The following is a 25,279-nucleotide window of genomic DNA, read 5'->3' on the forward strand; positions in this document are numbered from 1 at the left end:
AAACTTGGTGATATTTTGACCACTCACTTTACGGACACATGCAAATGCAATCCTGTTATGTAAAATTATAAAGATACTAGCTATTCAGTTAAAGTCTATGAAAGTGCAGTAAATTAATGTTGTTTCAAAGGCGGTATATTATATAAAGAGATGTTTTTATGAGTTATTCTTTATACAGTTTTTTTTTTTATCAGACTGGATAGTAGACATATTTACTGAGCTTGTCAGGGAGAGTTAGTCTCTACTTCCAGTGGGATATTTATAGACACATGGCCATGCTTACTTTCATTTCCAGGTCAGTACTATAACAGCCAGCTACACTAGGTCATTGTAGCAGGCCCTGCTATGTATACAGACTTCTCATTCCACATGTAGGAAGTCATGTAAACTGTGTTATTCACTTAATAGATAATAGATTGGATTATTGTGACTATAGTAATATGATTGCCAGTGTTTGTGATAAAACATCATGCTTTGGATCTGTTGTAAGACCAGTGTCTCTGATCACCGAACATTTAGTCATGTCTGCCATGAGGAGCTTAGGTGAGTTGAAACTTTTACTGTACAGGTAAGTACTGTATCTGGTCATTGACATCACCCAGCTGTTCACTGTATATATAGAGCTGAGGTAAATAAGGAGCTGGATGTTCTTTAAGTCTGTACCTGTACACGACAGACAGTGTGTAAGTACTGTATCTGGTCATTGACATCACCCAGCTGTTCACTATATATAGAGCTGAGGTAAATAAGGAGCTGGATGTTCTTTAAGTCTGTACCTGTACACGACAGACAGTGTGTAAGTACTGTATCTGGTCATTGACATCACCCAGCTGTTCACTGTATATATAGAGCTGAGGTAAATAAGGAGCTGGATGTTCTTTAAGTCTGTACCTGTACACGACAGACAGTGTGTAAGTACTGTATCTGGTCATTGACATCACCCAGCTGTTCACTGTATATAGAGCTGAGGTAAATAAGGAGCTGGATGTTCTTTAAGTCTGTACCTGTACACGACAGACAGTGTGTATGTACTGTATCTGGTCATTGACATCACCCAGCTGTTCACTGTATATAGAGCTGAGGTAAATAAGGAGCTGGATGTTCTTTAAGTTTGTACCTGTACACGACAGACAGTGTGTATGTACTGTATCTGGTCATTAACATCACCCAGCTGTTCACTGTATATATAGAGCTGAGGTAAATAAGGAGCTGGATGTTCTTTAAGTTTGTACCTGTACACGACAGACAGTGTGTATGTACTGTATCTGGTCATTGACATCACCCAGCTGTTCACTGTATATATAGAGCCGAGGTAAATAAGGAGCTGGATGTTCTTTAAGTTTGTACCTGTACACGACAGACGTGTGTATGTACTGTATCTGGTCATTGGCATTAGACTGCTGATCAGCAGGCGGTATAGAACTAAGACATATGTGACTGAGGACAGCTAATATACTAAATGTTTTTATAACTTTTCAGATTTGTTTTTTATTTGAATTGCTGTACTTGTAAAAATAAGTCATTTGTGTACAGGTGAGGGTTGTAAGGTATTTTATTATATATGATTACTAACCTTACAAATCATAATATAGTGATATAGCCAGTTTTCAGGCCATGCAATACAGGGTTCTGTGTGGTATTGCTTATGTACCTCTTTGGTTGTTGACATCAGTTGGCTGGCAATAGTGAAAAGGCAGATATATACATATATACACTATAAATGGACAAATAACAGTGTATAATTAATTCAAATGTTGTAACATGTAAGGAGAACACATCACTGGCTATGTTCCAGTAGAAAATTAAATGTAACATTGCTACAGATTACACCAATATTACACCAAGTACAGTGTTAACATTGCTACAGATTACACCAATATTACACCAAGTACAGTGTAACATTGCTACAGATTACACCAATATTACACCAAGTACAGTGTAACATTGCTACAGATTACACTAATATTACACCAAGTACAGTGTTAACATTGCTACAGATTACACTAATATTACACCAAGTACAGTGTTAACATTGCTACAGATTACACTAATATTACACCAAGTACAGTGTTAACATTGCTACAGATTACACTAATATTACACCAAGTACAGTGTTAACATTGCTACAGATTACACTAATATTACACCAAGTACAGTGTTAACATTGCTACAGATTACACTAATATTACACCAAGTACAGTGTTAACATTGCTACAGATTACACTAATATTACACCAAGTACAGTGTTAACATTGCTACAGATTACACTAATATTACACCAAGTACAGTGTTAACATTGCTACAGATTACATCAATATTACACCAAGTACAGTGTTAACATTGCTACAGATTACACCAATATTACACCAAGTACAGTGTAACATTGCTACAGATTACACCAATATTACACCAAGTACAGTGTTAACATTGCTACAGATTACACCAATATTACACCAAGTACAGTGTAACATTGCTACAGATTACACCAATATTACACCAAGTACAGTGTTAACATTGCTACAGATTACACTAATATTACACCAAGTTCAGTGTTAACATTGCTACAGATTACACCAATTTTACACCAAGTACAGTGTAACATTGCTACAGATTACACCAATATTACACCAAGTACAGTGTAGTGCCACAAGATATTTCAGAATATCAGGAATGCAACTACAAAACCAAACCAACTTCATGTAAATGATACAGAAAACAAATCAAAGGGAAAAACCATCAGATTTGATGGGTGTATTGTGAGACATATGTACGGTACCATATGTAATATAAGCCTGTTTGATGGGTGTTTTGTGAGATATGTACGGTACCATATGTAATATAAGCGTGTTTGATGTGTGTTTTGGGGGGGATAGGGACGGTAGCATATGTAATATAAGCCTGTTTGATGGGTGTTTTGTGAGATATGTACGGTACCATATGTAATATTAGCCTGTTTGATGGGTGTTTTGTGAGACATGTACGGTACCATATGTAATATTAGCCTGTTTGATGGGTGTTTTGTGAGACATATGTATGGTTCCATATGTAATATAAGCCTGTTTGATCGGTGTTTTGTGAGACATGTATGGGACCATATGTAACATAAGCCTGTTTGATGGGTGTTTTGTGAGACATGTATGGTACCATATGTAACATAAGCCTGTTTGATGGGTCTTTTGTGATACATATGTATGGTAGCATATGTAATATAAGCCTGTTTGATGGGTGTTTTGTGAGACATATGTATGGTACCATATGTAATATAAGCCTGTTTGATGGGTCTTTTGTGAGACATATGTACGGTACCATATGTAATATAAGCCTGTTTGATGGGTCTTTTGTGATACATATGTATGGTAGCATATGTAATATAAGCCTGTTTGATGGGGGTTTTGTGAGACATGTATGGTACCATATGTAACATAAGCCTGTTTGATGGGTCTTTTGTGAGACATATGTACGGTACCATATGTAATATAAGCCTGTTGGGAAGGAGCTACTGTTGACCACTAGCAGCTGCTTGCTTTTTCATCAAGTCATATTGTGGTTTAAAGATGTGAAATCCAGATCTAGACGTACTGGTTGTATTATTATGAAAAGAGATACCCACACACCCAGGTGAAGGCATAGGACTCCAGTGTGGGCCAATTCTCCACCGCATAGACATGATCACAGATTAAAAAGTCATCAAGGCCAGCATTGGGAGGTCCAACCAAGCCTTACCCAACTTCCTGCCTCCAAGTCCCTTCCCTACTAGGCCTTTGTCTGAGTTTCATTGAAAACACATAGGGGAACAAGATGGGGATGAAATACAATATTAGCAAAGGTGGGTTTATACAATATTTGATTGAAAAATAAAGAGAAATTAATTGTGTGTAAAGTAAGGTGTAAGTTCTCATTCAGAGACTAAGAATGGAAGTGTTCTGAAGGGTATTTACACAGTCAATGAATTTGACCAGGCACAGTTCTATCCTGCTAGGCTTTTGTCAGATTTACATGGAGAAAATCAGACTGAAAACTTTGATGGCTGAAAATATATGAGTATATGCAGTCAAGCGTTTACCAGAAAGACTTGGACCACTCAGGTTAATTTCACTTTTGACTAGAACCTGTGTGGCTGGCTATTCATCTGCCAGTTCACCCAGGGGTCTTATAGGCCCCTTTATAGGGATGTCCCAGACCCTTGGTGCCAACTTGTGTCTGTGGTTTGAGGAGATGACAGGACGTGGATGGGACAAGTAGTCATTTTGGGTATTGCATGGCTAGTTTCAGGGTCAAAGTATGGGACTATTGATTTCTGAGGGGAAATTTGCATCAAAGGGATTAAAGTGAAAGAAAGGCGAAAGGATTCTGTTTTGAAGGGTCATTTATGTTTGAATTCACTTGATATGTTTGAGTAGCTGTTGAACAATGCTGTTCTCAATTTCTGAATGTGTGCAATGTAATCGCAAATATTAATTTGTCGTTCACACAGAACTCTTTATTACGCTTTAATTGAAGTATTTTTCAGTACAAAGTGATGTTGAATGTATGCAATAAATCATGTAATTTTCACACAATTTTACAAACATTCTTCAGGCACCATTTCAATGCGTTTTGAGAATTAATAACATAAAACAATAACATATTTATATCTATATTTAGTTACTTACTACTTAGTAACAAGGAATCAAACATACATGTACATAATACACATAATAGATGTATCTCGCACAAAATATGAGTATTTTACAGATGTGATGCTGTATTTATGTCCTTTCAGCGGGTGCTGAGTGCTCAGCAGTATATTAGTATGTATAGCTACAGTACAAACTGACATTAAGTGGACCCTTGTAGACTATAGGAAAGGCTGGGCTGAGAGGGGTTGATGGGAGTTACATATGTTGACAGGCCTTCCCTGCTGAAAGGCCAGCAGCTAACCCAACTTACACAGGAAGTTCAAACATCTAGGTGAAGTGTTAAAAATGGCCCAAATGAGCAAAGGAGAAGGTGTGAAATTGCATCCAACAACATGTTGTAGAGAGGTGCTTGTGTTGGTACCTCAAATACCATGTGGGAGCCTACAGAGGTCAGACACAATGTATTCAAATTCAAATTAGTTTATTATAGTGTCACATGTAAAAGGTACAAGTATTACAATCTCGAAAATATGTCTGCTCACCCACCCTTACATCCAGTCTACTATATTAGACTTACGAGACACTCGCTCTTCCCCTGTTACTCTAGAATGTAAAGGTATTACATATATGTACATAATTATAAATCAAAAGCTTACAGTAGCTTTTAACATTATTGGAGTTATACAATTGGCAAAAGCGTATAAGACGTGTAATGATTTGGGCCTAGGATGTGAGATGAGCGAGAGTAGTTGGGCCAATCACTACCGACATGTAGCCCAATCCCAGGGCCAAACAAATATCCCCAGATGTAGATAAATAACTGGATAAATACTGTGTGTGATATATAGAGTCCATACACACATGGTCAAATAAGCCTTTACCAATATAAGCATAGAGGACACTTTGTACAATCCACATAATCAATAAAGCTTTATCAATATAAAAATATAAAAATAATTGACATTAAAAAACACATTACTACTTTATTATAGAGCAAGTTGCGACGTCGGTTAAGAATATTAATACAGATTTTCACACAGGACCTCGCCAAGTAAGGGTTGCTTAGAATTACAACTAACTTTTCATCTTTACTCATATTGTAAAAATCACTTGTGATATTACTGGCCTCCTGCAATCAAGTTACATTCTATTAAAACATGACTCTCTGTTTCTACCATGCTTTTACACGCAAAACACTTTCTTTCATTCAAAGGTATTCTATCATACCGGACTGTTTCGATGCGTATCAGTGCAACCCTACACCTACACTTAGCTAGCGCACTATGATGGGATTGAGGCATTACTAACATATTATAGTTTTCTACCTGATAATTAAACTTAAATAACCTGTATGTCCTTATTTAATCTAGTATCCGACAGATTATGTAGACGACTCCAATGTCTAATGTAACTTACAGGTAATTTCATGTGGGGAGAAATAGGCCTATAGAGGTCAGACAGAATGTAACTTACAGTTAAATACCATGAGGGGAGAATAGGCCTACAGAGGTCAGACAGAATGTAACTTACAGTTAAATACCATGTGGGGAGAAATGGGCCTACAGAGGTCAGACAGAATGTAACTTATAGGTAAATACCATGTGGGGAGAAATAGGCCTACAGAGGTCAGACAGAATGTAACTTACAGGTAAAATACCATGTGGGGAGAAATGGGCCTACAGAGGTCAGACAGAATGTAACTTACGTGTAAACACCATATTGGGAAAAACTGACACGTACCTTCAACACAATTTTACCATGATTATATATCCTGTCATTACTCAGAAACCTCGGAAAAACAAGCAAGTTCCATTGTAAGCTAGTACAAAGTACTGACAGTTAGCTTAGGTCTAGTGCCTCATTGTTGTTGTCTGACATCCATCAACTTTTATATGAATGCCATCTTCTCCGTAAGTACTGAGCAGAATTCAGCTGAGATTTTTGGTAGCATTCTTGGTCCATGTGGATCAAAAGTGACATAAATAAAGGGGCTGACCCTCCTGAGGGCTTAGTTAGGAAGTCAAAAGGGGACAAATTCCACTTTTATCATCCTCTGCCAAACAATAGGGCATGTTTCAACCAAGTGGTGTTGGTATACATACCGGGTAGTAAGCTAATGGGGATCAAAAGTTAAACAAATAGAGGGACTGGGGACTGACTCACCTTGGGACTGAGGGGTGGTATAAAGGAGGTCAAATTGACTGATTTGGTTTAAAAGACATCTTCTCCTGAACTGTTGTGCAGATTTCTTCCAGATTGTATTGGTAGCATGCTTAGCCTATATATAGCTATCAAAATGTATATAAACATTGAGCTAACCCTTCTAGGGGCTTAGAGACAGGGCCAAATGTGGTAAAATTGACTGATTTGCTTTAATTGACATCTTTTCCCAATCTACGACAGATTCTGAATAAAGTTATTCAAATAAAGTGGCTAATATTCATAGAAGCTTTATTCCCAAACTATTTGGCAAAATTGTGATTGTAGCATACTCAACCAATGAGGATCAAAATTTAAACAAAAAAGGGCTGACCTTCCGTAAGGCTGAGGGCAGGGTGAATAGGGGTCAAATTAAATTGGCTGATTTGCTTTAAATAATATGCATTCTTAAACTACCGAGCAGGTTCTAATTTTGAGGAGTTATCCTCCCAAACCACTGGGTAGATTTAAAATTAACTTCCAAAATAGCCTGGTGAGTGATGCAAGACCATTGGGCCTCTTGTAACTGTACCTATTAATGTCTAATGTCTAGGGTACTTTGTAAGGTGAACTGTTATTTTGATGTGTTGGTTAACTTTAATTATTTAAGCTTTTTGATTGGTGCTGATCGTGCGCTATACTAACAGTTGTCTACAGCGGAGAGAATCTGTTTCAGTGCCTGTTGTCATGGTGCAAATAAACAATTGAGCCGTCAGTAAAAATTAAGATGGAAAATTTCACTTTGATATGATTCTTGATTGAAAGATGAAATACTGAAGGCATCTGCTGTATCTTAATTACACAAAGGCGTCCTCTCCAGAAGTCCATTGTGATCAGTGTTGAGGAGTAGTCCTTAAACACCATTCAGACAATGATCTAGGATTAAAAAATAAATACAAATTTAAGTTATATCACAACTTGAGATTTCTACAGGTTTTTGTGTAAACACTTTTTCTGTTCAAGGTCATTTGAGATCAATATAAGTTACAGTGTGAATCCATTGTTAAAGAAATCTATCTCATCATTAGACAATATCTTTGAGGAAGGGAAACCTTAGAATGTAAGCAGCCAACGACGGTAATCTGATCATGGTTTGGTCAGTAAATCTTACTACTGTCATGTAAAGCACATCACTTTTCACAAATGAAAAACAGTTAACATTAACAGGAAATGGCAGAGGGAGGATTGTTTAGTTAACATAACAGGATATAACAGAGGGAGGGTTGTATAGTTAACAATAACAGGAGATAACAGAGGGAGGATTGTATAGTTAACAATAACAGGAGATAGGGGAGGGAGGGTTGAATAGTTAACAATAACAGGAAATGATGGAAGGAGGGAGGGTTGTTTAGTTAACAATAACAGGATGTGATGGAGTAAGGGTTGTATAGTTAACAATAACAGGAGATGGCAGAGGGAGGGTTTTATAGTAAACAATAACAGGAGATGGCAGAGGGAGGGTTGTTTAGTTAACAATAACAGGAGGTGATGGAGTAAGGGTTGTATAGTTAACAATAACAGGAGATGGCAGAGGGAGGGTTTTATAGTTAACAATAACAGGAGATAGGGGAGGGAGGGTTGTATAGTTAACAATAACAGGAGATAACAAAGGGGGGTTGTATAGTTAACAATAACAAGAGATAACAGAGGGAGAGTTGTATATTTAACAATAACAGGAGAGAACAGAGGGAGGATTGATTAGTTAACAATAACAGGAGATAACAGAGGGAGGGTTGTAGAGTTAACAATAACAGGAGATTGCAGAGGGAGGATTGTTTTGTTAACAATAACAGGGGGAGGGTTGTATAGTTTACAATAACCGGAGATAAAAGAGGGAGGATTGTTTAGTTAACAATAACATGAGATAACAGAGGGAGGGTTGTATAGTTACAGGAGATAACAGAGGGAAGGTTGTAAACAATAACAGGAGATAGGGGAGGGAGGGTTGTATAGTTAACAATAACAGGAGATAGGGGAGGGAGGGTTGTATAGTTTACAATAACAGGAGATAAAAGAGGGAGGATTGTTTAGTTAACAATAACATGAGATAACAGAGGGAGGGTTGTATAGTTACAGGAGATAACAGAGGGAAGGTTGTAAACAATAACAGGAGATAGGGGAGGGACGGTTGTATAGTTAACAATAACAGGAGATAGGGGAGGGAGGGTTTTATAGTAAACACTAACAGGAGATAGTGGAAGGAGGGTTTTATAGTTAACAATAACAGGAGATAGGGGAGAGAGGGTTGTATAATAAACAATAACAGGAGATAACAGAGGGAGGGTTGTATAGTAAACACTAACAGGAGATAGGGGAGAGAGAGTTGTATAGTTAACAATAACAGGAGATAGGGGAGGGAGGGTTGTTTAATAAACAATAACAGAAGATAGGGGAGGGAGGGTTGTATAGTTTACAATTACTCCTACTGATTAATGGTTGTATAGTTAACAATAACAGGAGAGAGGGGAGGGAGGGTTGTATAGTAAACAAAAACAGGAGATAGGGGAGGGAGGGTTGTTTAATAAACAATAACAGAAGATAGGGGAGGGAGGGTTGTATAGTTTACAATTACTCCTACTGATTAATGGTTGTATAGTTAACAATAACAGGAGATCGGGGAGGGAGGGTTGTATAGTAAACAAAAACAGGAGATAGGGGAGGGAGGGTTGTATAGTATACAATAACAGGAGATAGGGGAGGGAGGGTTGTATAGTATACAATAACAGGAGATAGGGGAGGGAGGGTTTTATAATAAACAATAACAGAAGATAGGGGAGGGAGGGTTTTATAGTAAACAATAACAGGAGATAGGGAAGGGAGAGTTGTATAGTTAACAATAACAGGAGATAGGGGAGGGAGGGTTGTATAATAAACAATAACAGAAGATAGGGGAGGGAGGGTTGTATAGTTTACAATTACTCCTACTGATTAATTAGAGGAGGTCTATCATCTTTCTGAGGGAACCTGATCTGGTCCGGGATTTTTTTTTTTTTTTTTCATTTTGAATAAGTTGTTATTGTTGTCATTTTGAAACCCCATCTTGATCCTGTGTCGATATCTTTGTTGTTTGGACATGTTTCTGTTGGAGAAGCAGTGAATGGCCACCAGATGAGAAGTAAACCTTAGAAGTTCCCTGTAGATGGTGTAGCAATCAAGGTGATTACACCTTCATCTTACCTGCTGATATGCTGTATGTAAATAATCCATTAAGATATAGAAACCCAAGCTTCTCATGAACAGAAAATCTATACAAGTGGTAATTTACAAAATATTTTGGAGAGTGAAGAAAGTGAAAATGTAACATAGTATATGTATGATAACTATTGACAATGCTGTTGGTATCAGTGCCATAGTTTTGTGTGGTAGCTGAACCAGTTTAGGTCTTAATTACCAGGAGCTGCTTCAGGTACTTGTGGACACTGATATGCTTAACCTCATAGTAAACAATACATTCTCCTTATTTCTAATATCACAATATTAGACTTTCTTGTAGCTAAATGTATGAATCTGCTAACGAATAGTGGCCCACTGTAGTTAGCAGACATGAGGACGTCTGGGGATTGGCAGATTTTGGCAACATAACATTGTTTATTGCTTAAGTTGTATTGATCTATCTATTTTTCCTGTTCCCAAAATAATATAACTTATATGGCACAATATGATTTGTACGTGTTAAATTGAAACCTAAAAATTTAGAATATAAAAACTTGTATTTTTCTAATCTATAGATCAGGCAAACAAACTAATGGCTGTGTGTGATCCTGACAATGTTAGAGGGTCATTGGTACGCTGGCATTGATTAAGTGCTAGCTTGTTTCTTTGTGTGAATAATTCATTACCTCTAACTGAAGCTCAAGGACAGTGCTAGGTGGCTGTAGCTAGGACGTCCATCGAAGCTCAAGGACAGTGCTAGGTAGCTGTAGCTAGGTCGTCCGTTGAAGCTCAAGGACAGTGCTAGGTGGCTGTAGCTAGAACGTTCGTCGAAGCTCAAGGACAGTGCTAGGTAGCTGTAGTTAGGACGTCCGTTGAAGCTCAAGGACAGTGCTAGGTAGCTGTAGCTAGGACGTCTGTGAAGCTCAAGGACAGTGCTAGGTAGCTGTAGTTAGGACGTCCGTTGAAGCTCAAGGACAGTGCTAGGTAGCGGTAGTTGGGCCGTCTGTGAAGCTCAAGGACAGTGCTAGGTAGCTGTAGTTAGGACGTCCGTTGAAGCTCAAGGACAGTGCTAGGTAGCTGTAGCTAGGACGTCCGTTTCCTCACCAAAGGACCGTGTCACCAGTACCAAAGGATAGTGACTGTCCTGTAAAACTAGGGACACATTATCAAAACTATTGTTCGGTTTAATTTTCATAACTACTGCAAAGTTGAAGGTATGAAAGTATTTTGTTTAAAACAATGATGTCACACAAAGTGTAATATAATCAGGCTCAGCATCCCACTTCTACTCTGTTTGGTAAAACTGTGTTCCCAGTTTTGGAACACTGCATATTTTACCATAATTTGCATCTGTGTGTTATTAAGATAGAATCAAAAGTCAGGAAACATAAGACTGACTGTAGGAAAAAGAAAACGTATATACTGAAGGCTTCATCAGTAAAGTAGTGTGTAGTATAGTAGTCTGTATGCTGGTTCTCTACACCGATACCTATTGTCATTGTCCTACTGTTCCTCCAGTGCCGTAGCCTTTGTGCCAGGACCATGCTGCATTCAGCAGGCAAACACAAACTGGAGACCCACTGGAGATCACTTTTATTAAATTTTTCTTTCAGCCAAGATTTTATGTTAATTTGAACATTTATGTAATTGTTATTAGTCTAAAAGCATCGGATGATCATTGCATTTTGTTGGCCCTCATCACGGACGGAGAGACACACCAACTCACGCGGGAGTATCAGAAGTGTGCCGCAGCAATATTGTACAAAACGGCCTGGAATGGGTTTGAGGACCAGCTTTAGGATTGTAGAGCCACACCTTCTGTTTAACCACAGAGAATTGTTCTGGATTAGATAAATGTGTTTGGAAGAAAAGTATTTGCACAATTTGCATAGATAACATTAAGTCTGAAGTCGGCCGTTATGACATTCAACACGGCAGTCAGTTTCTATGGAGGTTTCATACAATATCACTCATTTGTCTTGTAGAAATAATTTTTAATTGAATTTATATTTTCCTTTTGTTAGTGTCTGTAAAATATAAATAAAAATGTTTCAATTGAAAAAAATCAGCCTTTGAGCTAGACTTTCCAATGATCCAATTCTGTTTACGATGACTTAGGAATATTTAACAGATATGGGATTTCTTTTAACAAGTAGTTGGTATGCAGTGTTGTCATTTTCACAAGATTGGCAGACAAGTATATGAGTCACTCCCCCCTGGCTTTCTCCAAGTACTTAGCAAAAACATATTCTTATGTAATTACAAATGGATCCATTTCATGCTCCATGATAAAGCGCTGTGCTATCATGCAACAAACAGTTGGTGTAATATTTTTTCCCTCGCAAATTTGCGATAATAACCAGATATTTCTATTACTTTTGTGTGGTCTACACTGAAGATTTTATGTTGAGGTGGATTCGACCATGATAAGCACACAGAGGAGAATCCTAACCGAATTTACACCTGACAAAAAGGTACGGCTTCAGACTAATGTCTTCTTCAAAGGTAGGCTGAAGCTCCCAGTAATACCTGACCGCAGGCGACACATTTCAGTTTTGAACTCGGATTATGATTTCACTGAATTAATTTGCCATTTGTTCAAATGTCATAGTAAGGTGGGTTTTTATGTTGATTGTCCCCTAGTTCTCCTGATAGTAAATGTTCATGAAACATTTGACAGTTGTTTGGTCACAGAACGTTGAACAGTTGGTGTGGGAATCGGTGTTGTTGAAGTATGGTAGGACGTGAGATGTACTGGACCCATTACAGTAGTGCCAGCTGTCCTGTCATGTATCTAACCACATCACCCAGCCATAGTGAGATTTACAGAAGGAAAAAATGTATGGAATTATCTACCCTGGAGTGAAATATTACTGAAAAAAAACCCACATTTTTCTTATCTAAAAAAATGGTAATGATATTTTTCTGTTAACTCACATATTCAGACTTAAACCTTTTATTTTAGCTCTCATAAAAAAATGGGTAAACCACCCCAACCCCCTCAATATGTGAGTTGAGATTGTCTGTTTGAAGAACAAACTTTATATCTGGGTGGCCAATCAACTATGTAAGAAGGGAGGACAGGGCTTATGACACATTTGACATGAGTGACACACTTTCTAGGTGGCCGCTCCACAGGGCTATACCAGTGATTAATCTCGCTTCTGGTGTTGTATAGCTGATGTGTACCACTCCTATCATACAGATCAGCACCTTATGTCAAAACAGCCAGCTCTCTTCTTGCTTCTTACTTTTGCATTTTATTTTTATTTATTTACTTCTCTCTAATCACATACATAATTTAATGGGAAAAAATAAGGGATTTGATTTGTTTAATCTAAGGTTTTCAATTCTTTTTCACTATTTTTGTAAATAAGTTTGATATTATCATGCTAAATTGTACAATCTAATTATAAAGGAGGCTTCTGAGACTCGGGAAATCAATGGGGAAGACATATAATTTGTAGTTAACCATGCGGGAATGCTTCTTGTCTGTTAAATAGGATTTGGGTTCCATGGCTCTCCTTCAGTGAATTAGAGGAATTGAAATTCAGTGAGCTGTTATGCTGGCGAGACCTGCACATTTGTGTGTACGTTTGGCTGAGATTTGTGCATGTGTCATGGCTCTCCAGCCTTTTGTTGCACCTGGAGAAGAAAATATCCAAACCTAACTAGTACCTTGCCTTGCTGCCTTGCAAACATTCCCCTAAAACACACTGATGCTGCTGAGAGTTATAAAGGGACCAATCATATGGTTGTAGATAGGGGTCTGGCGGCAAGGTGCTCAGTTTGTTTTAATTTTATCTTCTGAGGGGTATTTAAGGAGGCAGATAGGAAGTGTATGGGACCAGCTGTTCCGGTAATGTACGTGCACATGTCTTAAGGTAATGCAAGCATGTACAACTGTCATTACCGTAAATATTCTAGTAAATCTTAAGCCCTTTTGATGCTCAACTTTATTATTGGTTTAATAAAAGTAGTTTTATCATCAGTGTGATGATAGGGTTGGATATTGATGGATTATCTACCAAGGTTAGATAAATGGATGGCTTACCAGTATATGTACTGATTGATTATCTACCAAGGTTAGATAAATGGATGGCTTACCAGTCTATGTACTGATGGATTATCTACCAAGGTTAGATAAATGGATGGCATACAAATATATGTGCTGATGGATTATCTACAAAGGTTAGATAAATGGATGGCATACAAATATATGTGATGATGGATTATCTACCAAGGTTAGATAAATGGATGGCTTTCCAGTAAAATTATGTACTGATGGATTATCTACCAAGTTTAGATAAATGGATGGCTTACCAGTATATGTGCTGATTGATTATCTACCAAGGTTAGATAAATGGATGGCTTTCCAGTAAAATTATGTACTGATGGATTATCTACCAAGTTTAGATAAATGGATGGCTTACCAGTATATGTGCTGATTGATTATCTACCAAGGTTAGATAAATGGATGGCATATAAATATATGTGCTGATGGATTATCTACCAAGGTTAGATAAATGGATGGCTTACCAGTAAAATTATGTACTGATGGATTATCTACCAAGGTTAGATAAATGGATGGCTTACCAGTTTATGTACTGATGGATTATCTACCAAGGTTAGATAAATGGATGGCTTACCAGTCTATGTACTGATGGATTATCCACCAAGGTTAGATAAATGGATGGCATACAAATATATGTGCTGATGGATTATCTACCAAGGTTAGATAAATGGATGGCTTACCAGTTGATGTACTGATGGATTATCTACCAAGGTTAGATAAATGGATGGCATACAAGTATATGATATACTGATGAAATGCCTAGTGTTATGATATACTGAGGTTGAATTTTTATGGATTGATCACTGGAACTTAATGGATTGTATATATTCCAAAATGTAATTAATTTCTGAATGAATACTTTTTGTTCAACCAATTTTCCTCATTGAGATGATCTAAAGCACACAACTTTATTGAAGAATTATCTTTCCTCATCTGTTTTCGTAAACAGAAAACTTGTTCACCTTAAAAGGAAAAGTTTCATTTATTCAAAAAGTAATGGAATGTATTTCATAAGGTGTGATAACCAAGTATTATATCTCCTCGGGAAAATCTTTTCACTACCAGCATCAGCAGCAGTTAGGACTATTTATGGCTTAAAGACGTATGATTATATTTATAACAGATTTTTATTGCATTTTGATGTAAAGTAGACCATTTTACAGCCGCCTTTTATCATGAATTATTCAGGTTGACTTGCGGGTCTATTGGAGTGGTTTTACAGCAGTGTGATGGTGCTGTCACATGTGTAAGCTTCTTTGGTGGGATAAAGGCAGCATCTTCTCTCTACAAGTCTGCAGCAACCCCTAACACATTATTATAGTTGACACACTCCATACCTCAGATCATAAATTCATCGACAGGCCTTTCTCCCTACATTGCATTATATAGTCAGTTACAGAGCGTTTTTATATACAGCTTAAATCTACACCGATCTGGAAATCTTCATCTTGCTGCTATCAAATTCATTTTTTTTGGCAACCTAGGTAGTTTTATGTTAAATCTGAAATTCACAAAATAAATATACATGCTTGACAGGTTGCATTTTATGACATGTTGAATTCCACATGGGAAGTGATCTTGATGGGAAGACAGAATTCACAATTACAAACAACTGGTGCTGTGTTGGTATATCCCAGAGTATCATCACTGGAGTCTATATAAAGGGGGTAGAGTATCATCACTGGAGTCTATAAAAAGGGGGTAGAGTATCATCACTTGAGTCTATATAAAGGGGGGAGAGTATCATCACTGGAGTCTATAGGGGGTAGAGTATCATCACTGGAATCTATATAAAGGGGGAAGAGTATCATCACTGGAGTCTATATAAAGGGGATAGAGTATCATCACTGGAGTCTATAAAAAGGGGGTAGAGTATCATCACTAGGGTCTATATAAAGGGGGTAGAGTATCCTCACTGGAGTCTATATAAAGGGGGGAGAGTATCATCACTGGAGTCTATATAAAGGGGTAGAGTATCATCACTGGGGTCTATATAAAGGGGGTAGAGCATCATCACTGGGGTCTATATAAAGGGTGTAGAGTATCATCACTGTAGTCTATATAAAGGGGGTGGAGTATCATCACTGGGGTCTATATAAAGGGGTTAGAGTATCCTCACTGGAGTCTATATAAAAGGGGTAGAGTATCATCACTGGGGGCTATATAAAGGGGGTAGAGTATCCTCACTGGGGTCTATATAAAGGGGTTAGAGTATCCTCACTGGAGTCTATATAAAAGGGGTAGAGTATCATCACTGGGGACTATATAAAGGGGGTAGAGTATAATAACTGGAGTCATATAAAGGGGGTAGAGTATCATCACTAGAGTCTAGATAAAGGGGGTAGAGTATCATCACTTGAGTCTATATAAAGGGGGTAGAGTATCATCACTGGAGTCTATATGAAGGGGGTAGAGTATCATCACTGGAATCTATATAAAGGGGGTAGAGTATCATCACTGGAGTCATATAAAGGGGGTAGAGTATCATCACTGGAGTCTATATAAAGGGGGTAGAGTATCATCACTGGAGTCTATATAAAGGGGATAGAGTATCATCACTGGGGTCTATATAAAGGGAGTAGAGTATCATCACTGTAGTCTATAGTTACATCGTATGATTGCAGTGGCGCAGAGCGACCTGTCTTCACTGGTAGGGCTCTCCCCAACCCTAAGGTAGCGCACTTTGAGTCACTGCAACCTACATGTTAATAATAAGAAGAAGGGTAGTCTCACAATAATCTAATGTCGATATTGATCCCTATTACAAGCGGGTGTTTTTTTGTTTTTTTTTATGTTAAACAAACTATTTTAAGTTTTAGGAAACAGCCAACTGCAAGTATTTTATATGTACCAATGGAATTGATTTATATTTTGTACAAGTATTTTATATGTATTAATGAACATAAATGTAATTGTGATATGTGACACTTAAAAAAACAAATTGAACTTGAACTTGAACTCTATATAAAGGGGGTTGAGTATCATCACTGGGGTCTATATAAAGGGGGTAGAGTATCATCACTGGAGTCTATATAAAGGGGGTAGAGTATCATCACTGGAGTCTATATAAAGGGGGTAGAGTATCATCACTGGGGTCTATATAAAGGGTGTAGAGTATCATCACTGGAGTCTATATAAAGGGGTAGAGTATCATCACTGGGGTCTATATAAAAAGGGTAAAGTATCATCACTGGAGTCTATATAAAGGGGGTAGAGTATCATCACTGGAGTCTATATAAAGGGGGTAGAGTATCATCACTGGGGTCTATATAAAGGGTGTAGAGTATCCTCACTGGAGTCTATATAAAGGGGGTAGAGTATCATCACTGGAGTCTATATAAAGGGGGTAGAGTATCCTCACTGGAGTCTATATAAAGGGGGTTGAGTATCATCACTGGAGTCTATATAAACAGGGTACAGCTATATATTGCCAGCTGTAGCAAGTTTACTGATCAAGTTAGCTGGTACCAGACAGCATGTCCTCTTTCTCATTAGCTCAGCATTTATTTTCTTACTTATTGCTCACTGATTATTCGCTGTAAAAAAATGCAATCTGCCACAATCTTTTAATGATAATAACCTTGTGGCATTTATATATCCACAGCTTGACAAATTGATATTCCCTGCACTATTTTACCGCAATTGTGTCATCACATCTGCCAGCTAGGTAAATTGTAGGAGTACATAGTAATCAATGTAAGGGTCTCAGCTGGTTCAGTCTGCACCTGTAACACCCAGTGTCTGGTAACGTAACATTACCAGGGGAAACAGTACTCGAAAGTAGTTATCACTGATTCTATTCTATCTAACAACCTGTGTTACTTTAGACTTGAAATGAAAGTTCTTTATGTATTACACTATTTTATCATTCTGTGTCTATCTAACATAGTTTTATCTGTTGTCTTTTAAAACTGTTGATATTCAATGTGTAATGCGCTAGTTATGATAGTGTAGCAAACATCACACTTCAGCACCTGGAGCCAAATGCCAGTGGTTTTCCCTGGTCTTAGTATATACATTTTCTGTATACTATGGTCTCTTTGAATTTGCTGGAGTATATTTTAAGTAGATAGAGCAGAGAGTTGAACATTCTATAATTGTACAAATCTGTATAAGGTTGGTTTTACATAGGTTATTGAACCAGTTCTAGTTCTGGTACAATACCATACAGGTTATTGAACCAGTTCTCATTCTGGTACAATACCATACAGTGTCTGAGTTTTCTTCTCAAGTCATTGCTAGTTGTTATATGTGACTGTGTGTTGAATTTAATAAATTTGTACAAGCATATCAAGCAAATGTATTTATTTTTTTGTGATTTGTCGGAGACACAAGTTTGTATTTTACCCATATTGGGATGGAAGAGCGAGATATTGTTGATTGATCATGAAGCAGGCTTTATAATTCTGAAGTGTAAGCAGCATATGGTACATATAAACCATGATGCGCCCAATTTGTATACATGATAACTGGTCTCCATAAAACATTATGTGGGTTATGTTTGTGCCAGCTCTCTGGAACTGATGCTAATGAGTGTCTGTGTTAGAAACATGGCAGACTGTATGGTACCCATATACAGTTGTATATATATACCAGTTCACTTTGTACAGTATGGAAGACTGGTAAGAAATGCAGAGTCTATTGAGATTTGAAAATAGTCAATTGGAATCAGGTCATTGTGATTTTCTGCCGACCTTGCCTCTGAATGACTGTTTGTGTATAACTTCATCTTAGTATCAGCTTTAGTGACATATACTAGTCTGTAGGTGTGTATGAAGTAATAATGATGAGTACCATCCAGTAAGTGGAAAGGACCTCTAGGTGTGTATGGGGTGACCTCTAGGTGTGTATGGGGTGACCTCTAGGTGTGTATTGGGTGACCTCTAGGTGTGTATGGACTGACCTCTAGGTGTGTATGGGGTGACCTCTAGGTGTGTATGAAGTGACCTAGGTGTGTATGTTGTGAACTCTATATTTGTATGTTGTGACCTAGTTGTTTACCTCAAGGTGTGTATGTAGGGACCTTTAGATGTAAACATAATGATATGTACATTGTGACCTTTAGGTGTGTACATAGTGACCTCTAGGTGTGTACATAACGACCTCTATGTGTGTATATTGTGACCTCAAGCTATGTACAAAGTGACTTCAAGATGTGTATGTAGTGACCTCTAGGTGTGTATGTAGTGACCTCTTATATTATTAGTATGTATGTAGGGACCTCTAGGTGTATACAGTGACCTCAAGGTATGTATGTAGTGACCTCTAGGTGTGTATGTAGGGACCTCTAGGTGTATATGGTGACCTCTAGGTGTATACAGTAAACCTCAAGGTATCTATGTAGTGACCTCTAGGTGTGTATGTAGGGACCTCTAGGTATGTATGGAGTGACCTCAAGGTGTGTATGTAGTGACCTATGTGTGTACATAGTGACCTCAAGGTATGTATGTAGGGACCTCTAGGTGTGTATGTAGTTACCTCTAGGTGTGTATGTAGTGATCTATGTGTGTACATAGTGACCTCTAGGTGTGTATGTAGTGACATCTAGGTGTGTATGTAATGACCTTTGTGTGTATGTTGTGACAGCAAGGTGTATATGTAGTGACCTCTAGGTGTGTATGTAGGGACCTCTAGGTGTGTATGTAGGGACCTATAGATGTGTTAATAGTGACCTATAGATGTGTATATAGTGACCTCTAGGTGTGTATGTAGTGACCTCTAGGTGTGTATGTAGTGACCTCTAGGTGTGTATATAGTGACCTATAGATGTGTATATAGTGACCTTTAGGTGTGTATGTAGGGACCTATAGATGTGTATATAGTGACCTCTAGGTGTGTATGTAGTGACCTCTAGGTGTGTATGTAATGACCTCTAGGTGTGTATGTAGTGACCTCTAGGTACATAAGAAGTAGGTATGTTTGTAGTGATAGGCATGTGTTTGGTCCATGTACAGTCTGATAGTTGAGGTAAGTGCTGTTGCCTTCATTAGCCAGTAGTATACCTAGCAGCTACAGAATCTCTGGTACAGATGACTATGGAGGCTGACAGGTAGATATCCAGGTATGATAGTGAACAGGTAAAGCCAATAATCGGTACTGACTTAAACTTCCCAACTGATGGTGTTGATGCTGATTACCTTGCCTGAAGTGGACCACTACAATGGCTGTGAATCTTGAGAGGTGAACAGGTCTAGTCAATCAATATATATATATAACCTCAGATAGAATGAAAGTAATTTGTCAGGAGTTCGTTTGTAAAGGTTCTGTGTGATCCATATTTTGGTTGATATTAAGATAATTGATTTTGATATTTCCTGATGACTGGGTTGATAAATGGGCAATTGTGATAAAATATAATTTGTTTCTCATTAGATGCAGCTGTGAACAGTTCACAATGATTTTCTTAATTACCTAAAAACTAAGTTGTGTGAACTTGTTAACCTATAAGTTATAGACGATTACCTTATAAATGATGTAAACTGTAAGTTGTAAGCATGCTTATCTCATTATATCCAGGCATAAATACTGTTTACCGAGAAACTTTTGCTAAATCAAACCTTTTTCCTTGACTGATAAAATCCCTATTTGCCCGGTGTTAAGTTCACCCTAGACCCGTGATGATGAAATATACATGTAGCAGGCCGTGTAAAAACATTTGCTGACTATGGAGGGCGAAAAAAGCAAAGTATAACTGCAGCTAAAAAATTACAAAGTACGGATAGCGTTATTAGATCGTAGGTACATATAGGCGACAGACAGACCATTGATTGCTATAGACTGCTTCTGTGTGGGGCAGAATTGATCGAAGAACTGTCACCTATTTTTGGACTCTTTATTTAATGAAACGGTGTCAAAAGCATTTCAGTCAGGAATCAGTGCAAACAGTATTACATCTAACAACTATGCTGGTGATTATGATGCGATATGAGCCTGAAAAAGTGATAATGACTAAGATAAATTGACAGTGTAGATATATACCTACTTGTCAGTGTTGTATGTAGGTTTTCTAAAGTGTTTTAACAAACACGTCCCTTCTACATGTAACTTACATGTCATGTTATATGACAATGTGCCTATTACATGCTAGTACATATGTATATATCTAGACCTGCCAATCAGTCTGTCTGGCTTTCAAACTGAAAGCTCATTAAAGGGCAGTAAATGTGTCAGATATTGGAGAAGTTTTTGTTGATTTTACAAAAATACGTCATTACATCGTAGAAAGATCATTGACATAGGTTACCTCCCCTGTAATTGACAGAGATGTAGGGGTGAGTGGACTAAGAAGTCTCCCTGGTGTCACACATGTAGACAAGCATGTAGGGCTCTCTACAGCAAATTATTAACGCTTCAAGGCATACACATGTAATCATACAATTAATGGATTCTTGTGAGGTGGATACACTTTTTATGAACCTAGTTATTTGGTGTATGTGTTACCCTTATGATGACCCTAGTTATTTGGTGTATGTGTTACCCTTATGATGACCCTTGTTATTTGGTGTATGCGTTACCCTTATATATAAATAATGAATTTGTTTAATTAGAGAGTGACATTGCCTATGGTCACCCCCAAGGGTATTGCTGTCATCGTATGTAAAAGCGAAGGAGTCATTGACATTGTGATGGCTGACATACAGTGTTATACATACAGTGTTATACATACAGTGTTGCTATAAATGCCTATGTTTTGGTGTGTTACAGAGACTGTAAGGAGGAGGAGCAGGAGACGCCGCAGTGCACTTTCCCCTGTGTGGACCTGTTCTCCGACAAAAATGGAGTGTCCAGGTACAACCTAACCTTTCCCTGGAGGTCCAATCCATACTTCTGGTATTAAGGAAAGATACAAGCTTCTGTTCAGCTTATTTCAATTTGAACATGTTTTTTCCTGCGAAATTAAATTTCTACATTTTCATTAGATATACAAAATAATCCATTTGAATTTTAGAAAAAAAAATGAAGAAAATAATATTTGCTCTTGATGCCTCTGAAAAAACAACCAAAAGGAAGTTTTCAGTCCACCTGGCAAAAAACGCCTGCAAGCTTATGCTTTAACAAGGAATCTATTGTCTGTCTATTTCTTGAACTGATTTCTTCTCGAGAAAGATGAGGCTTAGGGTCATGCTATTTAGTATGTATTTTGCCAGATTGAATATTCAAATAATATACTTCGACATACAGTTAACATAACAGGGTTGAAATGCATCAAATACTTCCGATATAATCATAACTTACTCTCATAAAACAGAAGATTTTAGATTCATGATATTTGCTATCGATATTGGTCATATAAATAACATTCAAACACTTAGTTCATGGGGGTGAAAGGAGCTAAAAGTTGAAATGACTTATTTCTGTTCAGAATCATGATGTCTAATTTCAGTCAGTATATTGGCTTTTAGCTTGCTGTTGAAAAAGGCCAGGGTTTATTAAGGACTTGAAAAAGCATTGATTTCGATATATGTCTTGAAATAAACAATTGAAAATGAGAATACTTTGAAAAGCCTTGAAACATCAAATGTGTTGAAAATTTCAATAGATTTCTTCTCGAGCATTTCAGCAATAAATATGGTTGCCCATAAATCAAATACCAGGCAAGTGATGCAGGACCCTTAGGCCTCTTTGTTAATGATAATTGGTATGATTTTCATAAATGATATCGATACCATACAATTAATGCAAATATTGTGAAAGATGAACATGTTCTCTGCTGAGGGAGATGCCAGACACATATTTAGCTGCTTAAAATCCATTAATAGTCTACCAATCTATCAAAATCTCCCTAAGGCATATAGGGTAGGTTACATGTCACATAACATTGCATGGCTGTAGTCACTTATTTAGAGAATGTAATGATAGCGTACCAGAATGACAACTCCTGGAAAGCTAAGGTTGTTGTGTGTTGGTGACTTGAGAGTTTCGACAGAACTCATTCCACTGATATACCAGCCCTTCCAGGTGAATGCTTTAACCCCATTTGTCTTCTCGTTGTGCTGTGTCAGCAGAAATACAAGAAACAGTATGTCATCATTCAATATGGACAGAAATGCCTCCTCAGTAATAGGTGGTGGCCGGATACAGATCGTCACTGCTGGCCATGCTGCATTGATTAAATCAAATATATATATATATTGAGCAGCATGAATTTAAACACTAGTACCTCATTATACAACTGTAAAGCCAGTGTACAATGTCAACAGTGTGTTAGATGGAGTGTGATATGGGGTATTGATCCCACAGCACATATAGGCCACTAGGTCAGTAATGTACACAACCAAACAGCTATGCTGCTCCCTCTGTCCTGGTGACTCCCCTAGTCAGGAAGAACAGCTGTGTTTATGTCAAGTTTCTGTGTACCCAGGGGTTTTGTATATCCAAAGGTTGTGCTTTATGTACCAAGACATCAGCACATGTTTGATAGATTAAGGTCAAGGTCATCGTCTGCCTCCTTACTTACAAAAGTTTATACATATGCCTGAAGTGAGATCAGATTTGCTAATGATAGTGATCTTGTAGTCTTATATCCTTTTTCACTTGGTCTGGAAATGCTGTTTTTAGCTAAAATATCCAAAAATGTCCACATACTAATTAATACTATATATACATGATGAGGTGTATAGTTTAATCTCAACTCTGTATTATGGAAGCCTATATAGACCATAAATTGTATAGCTAGTGAGCTAATGCCGTGGTGTGACATCTATTTATTGTCAGTTATTCCTTTTAAAAAGCTACTCATTAAGGACAGCTGAAGGGATTTTGACTAAATTTGATGAAGGGTATAACCTCCTCCCTCATGCCTTTCACAGTAGATACCATCATCAGTATGTGTGCATTCATATAATCTTGTAAGGAAATAAACTTGTCTACCTTGGATGTAAAGAAAACACCTAATAACTCCCACTTGTCAATAAAGAAACGTAAGAGGCATTATGTAGGTAATATAAGAAATGACCTGTCCACTCACCACTTAACAGCTACCTAAGATGGATTGATAGGTCTTCAACTGGCTTTACTGTTATGTTATGGTACCCAGGACTATTAGAATGTCACTTTGTGGAAGGGTGATGCTTTCTAGATCAGCTATAAGGACTGAGGTTGAATTGTCTGCCTGACACATGCTATAGTAGTATTGTTGCGTACCTATGTACACCGACACATACTTGAGAGTCTTGGTGAGGTAAGGTATTACGTAACCACAGATACATGGAGGAGATTGACAGTTGTGTGTGGTCACACCTGTGTGTTTTATATCACCGGCACTGCTGCACAGGTGACCCTGATTAGGAGGTCCTGTAAGGTATTGTCAAAGTAGTTAACCTATTAACAGTACAGTGTTCTGTTATGTGACTTTTAAACTGGATTCTGGTTTTATTTCCTATTGTCTAACTTAGGTTTTACCTACCTGGTATATAGCCTTTTTCATCTATAAAAAATGTGTTAAATGGAAAATGATTTATTGCATTTTTGCTAGTGAAATATAAAAGATTCTATCAACTTGATAAAAAAACTGATATTTTTCACACTGTGATCAAAAGTGATATTTTCAGTGTGAAAATATCACTTTTTGGTATTGACCAATCACATCGTTATATTCTATTCGCTGCATTCAAAGGCAACAATGTTTTGTTCAGATTCAAATGAAGCAATGGTAGAATAAGTGGTTGTTATGGTAAATGTTTGGTACATGCACACACTTAGTATTTACAATTAATAAAAAAAAATATAAGCAATCATACCAGGAAATAGCCGAAAACGTCGGAATTGCGTGTAGTATCACATTCAAAATGGCACGCAGGCTTGTTGTCAAGCGTGACGTCATTAGAATATGGCACTAATTATTATGCTTCTGATTCTTGCCCTTTTTTAATGCATTCCATTTTTCATGTTTTATGCTTTAAACATGTAATAAATAGAAAATTTAATGGTAATAACAAATAACAGTAATAACAAATATATTAGCCACACGAGTGAAATGTATTTGTTATTACTGAAAACATCATTAAATATCCTCTATGTATTTTTCAAAAATTGAAATCTATTAAAAAGAGAGTAATGTCCAGGGGATGGGGATTTGGTTCAGTTGAGATGGATAAACGTTCCCTACATATCTTTACCTTTTTTAGATTAACTCTTTTACCACTGTAGACCATAATGGACTCATCCAGATCAATGCATGGTAGAGTCTACTAAAGTTACATATAGGGGGGAAAGTGTTAAGATTGTTTTGATC

General features: G+C 37.4%; 1 protein-coding gene across 2 annotated transcripts in view; it reads left to right on the forward strand.

Annotated features, from left to right (window-relative positions):
- The window catches only part of LOC110467186 (zinc finger protein aebp2-like), a 98,660-nt gene that overhangs the window by 40,751 nt on the left and 32,630 nt on the right, over nucleotides 1-25,279 (forward strand). For both annotated transcript variants that reach the window (XM_021524162.1, XM_021524161.1), the window contains one exon: nucleotides 21,751-21,834. In XM_021524162.1, the coding sequence (XP_021379837.1) occupies nucleotides 21,751-21,834 (84 nt within the window). The remainder of the gene's footprint in view (nucleotides 1-21,750; nucleotides 21,835-25,279) is intronic.

Source organism: Mizuhopecten yessoensis, unplaced genomic scaffold, assembly GCF_002113885.1.
Source record: "Mizuhopecten yessoensis strain PY_sf001 unplaced genomic scaffold, ASM211388v2 scaffold11165, whole genome shotgun sequence".
NCBI classification, from domain to species: Eukaryota; Metazoa; Mollusca; class Bivalvia; order Pectinida; family Pectinidae; genus Mizuhopecten; species Mizuhopecten yessoensis.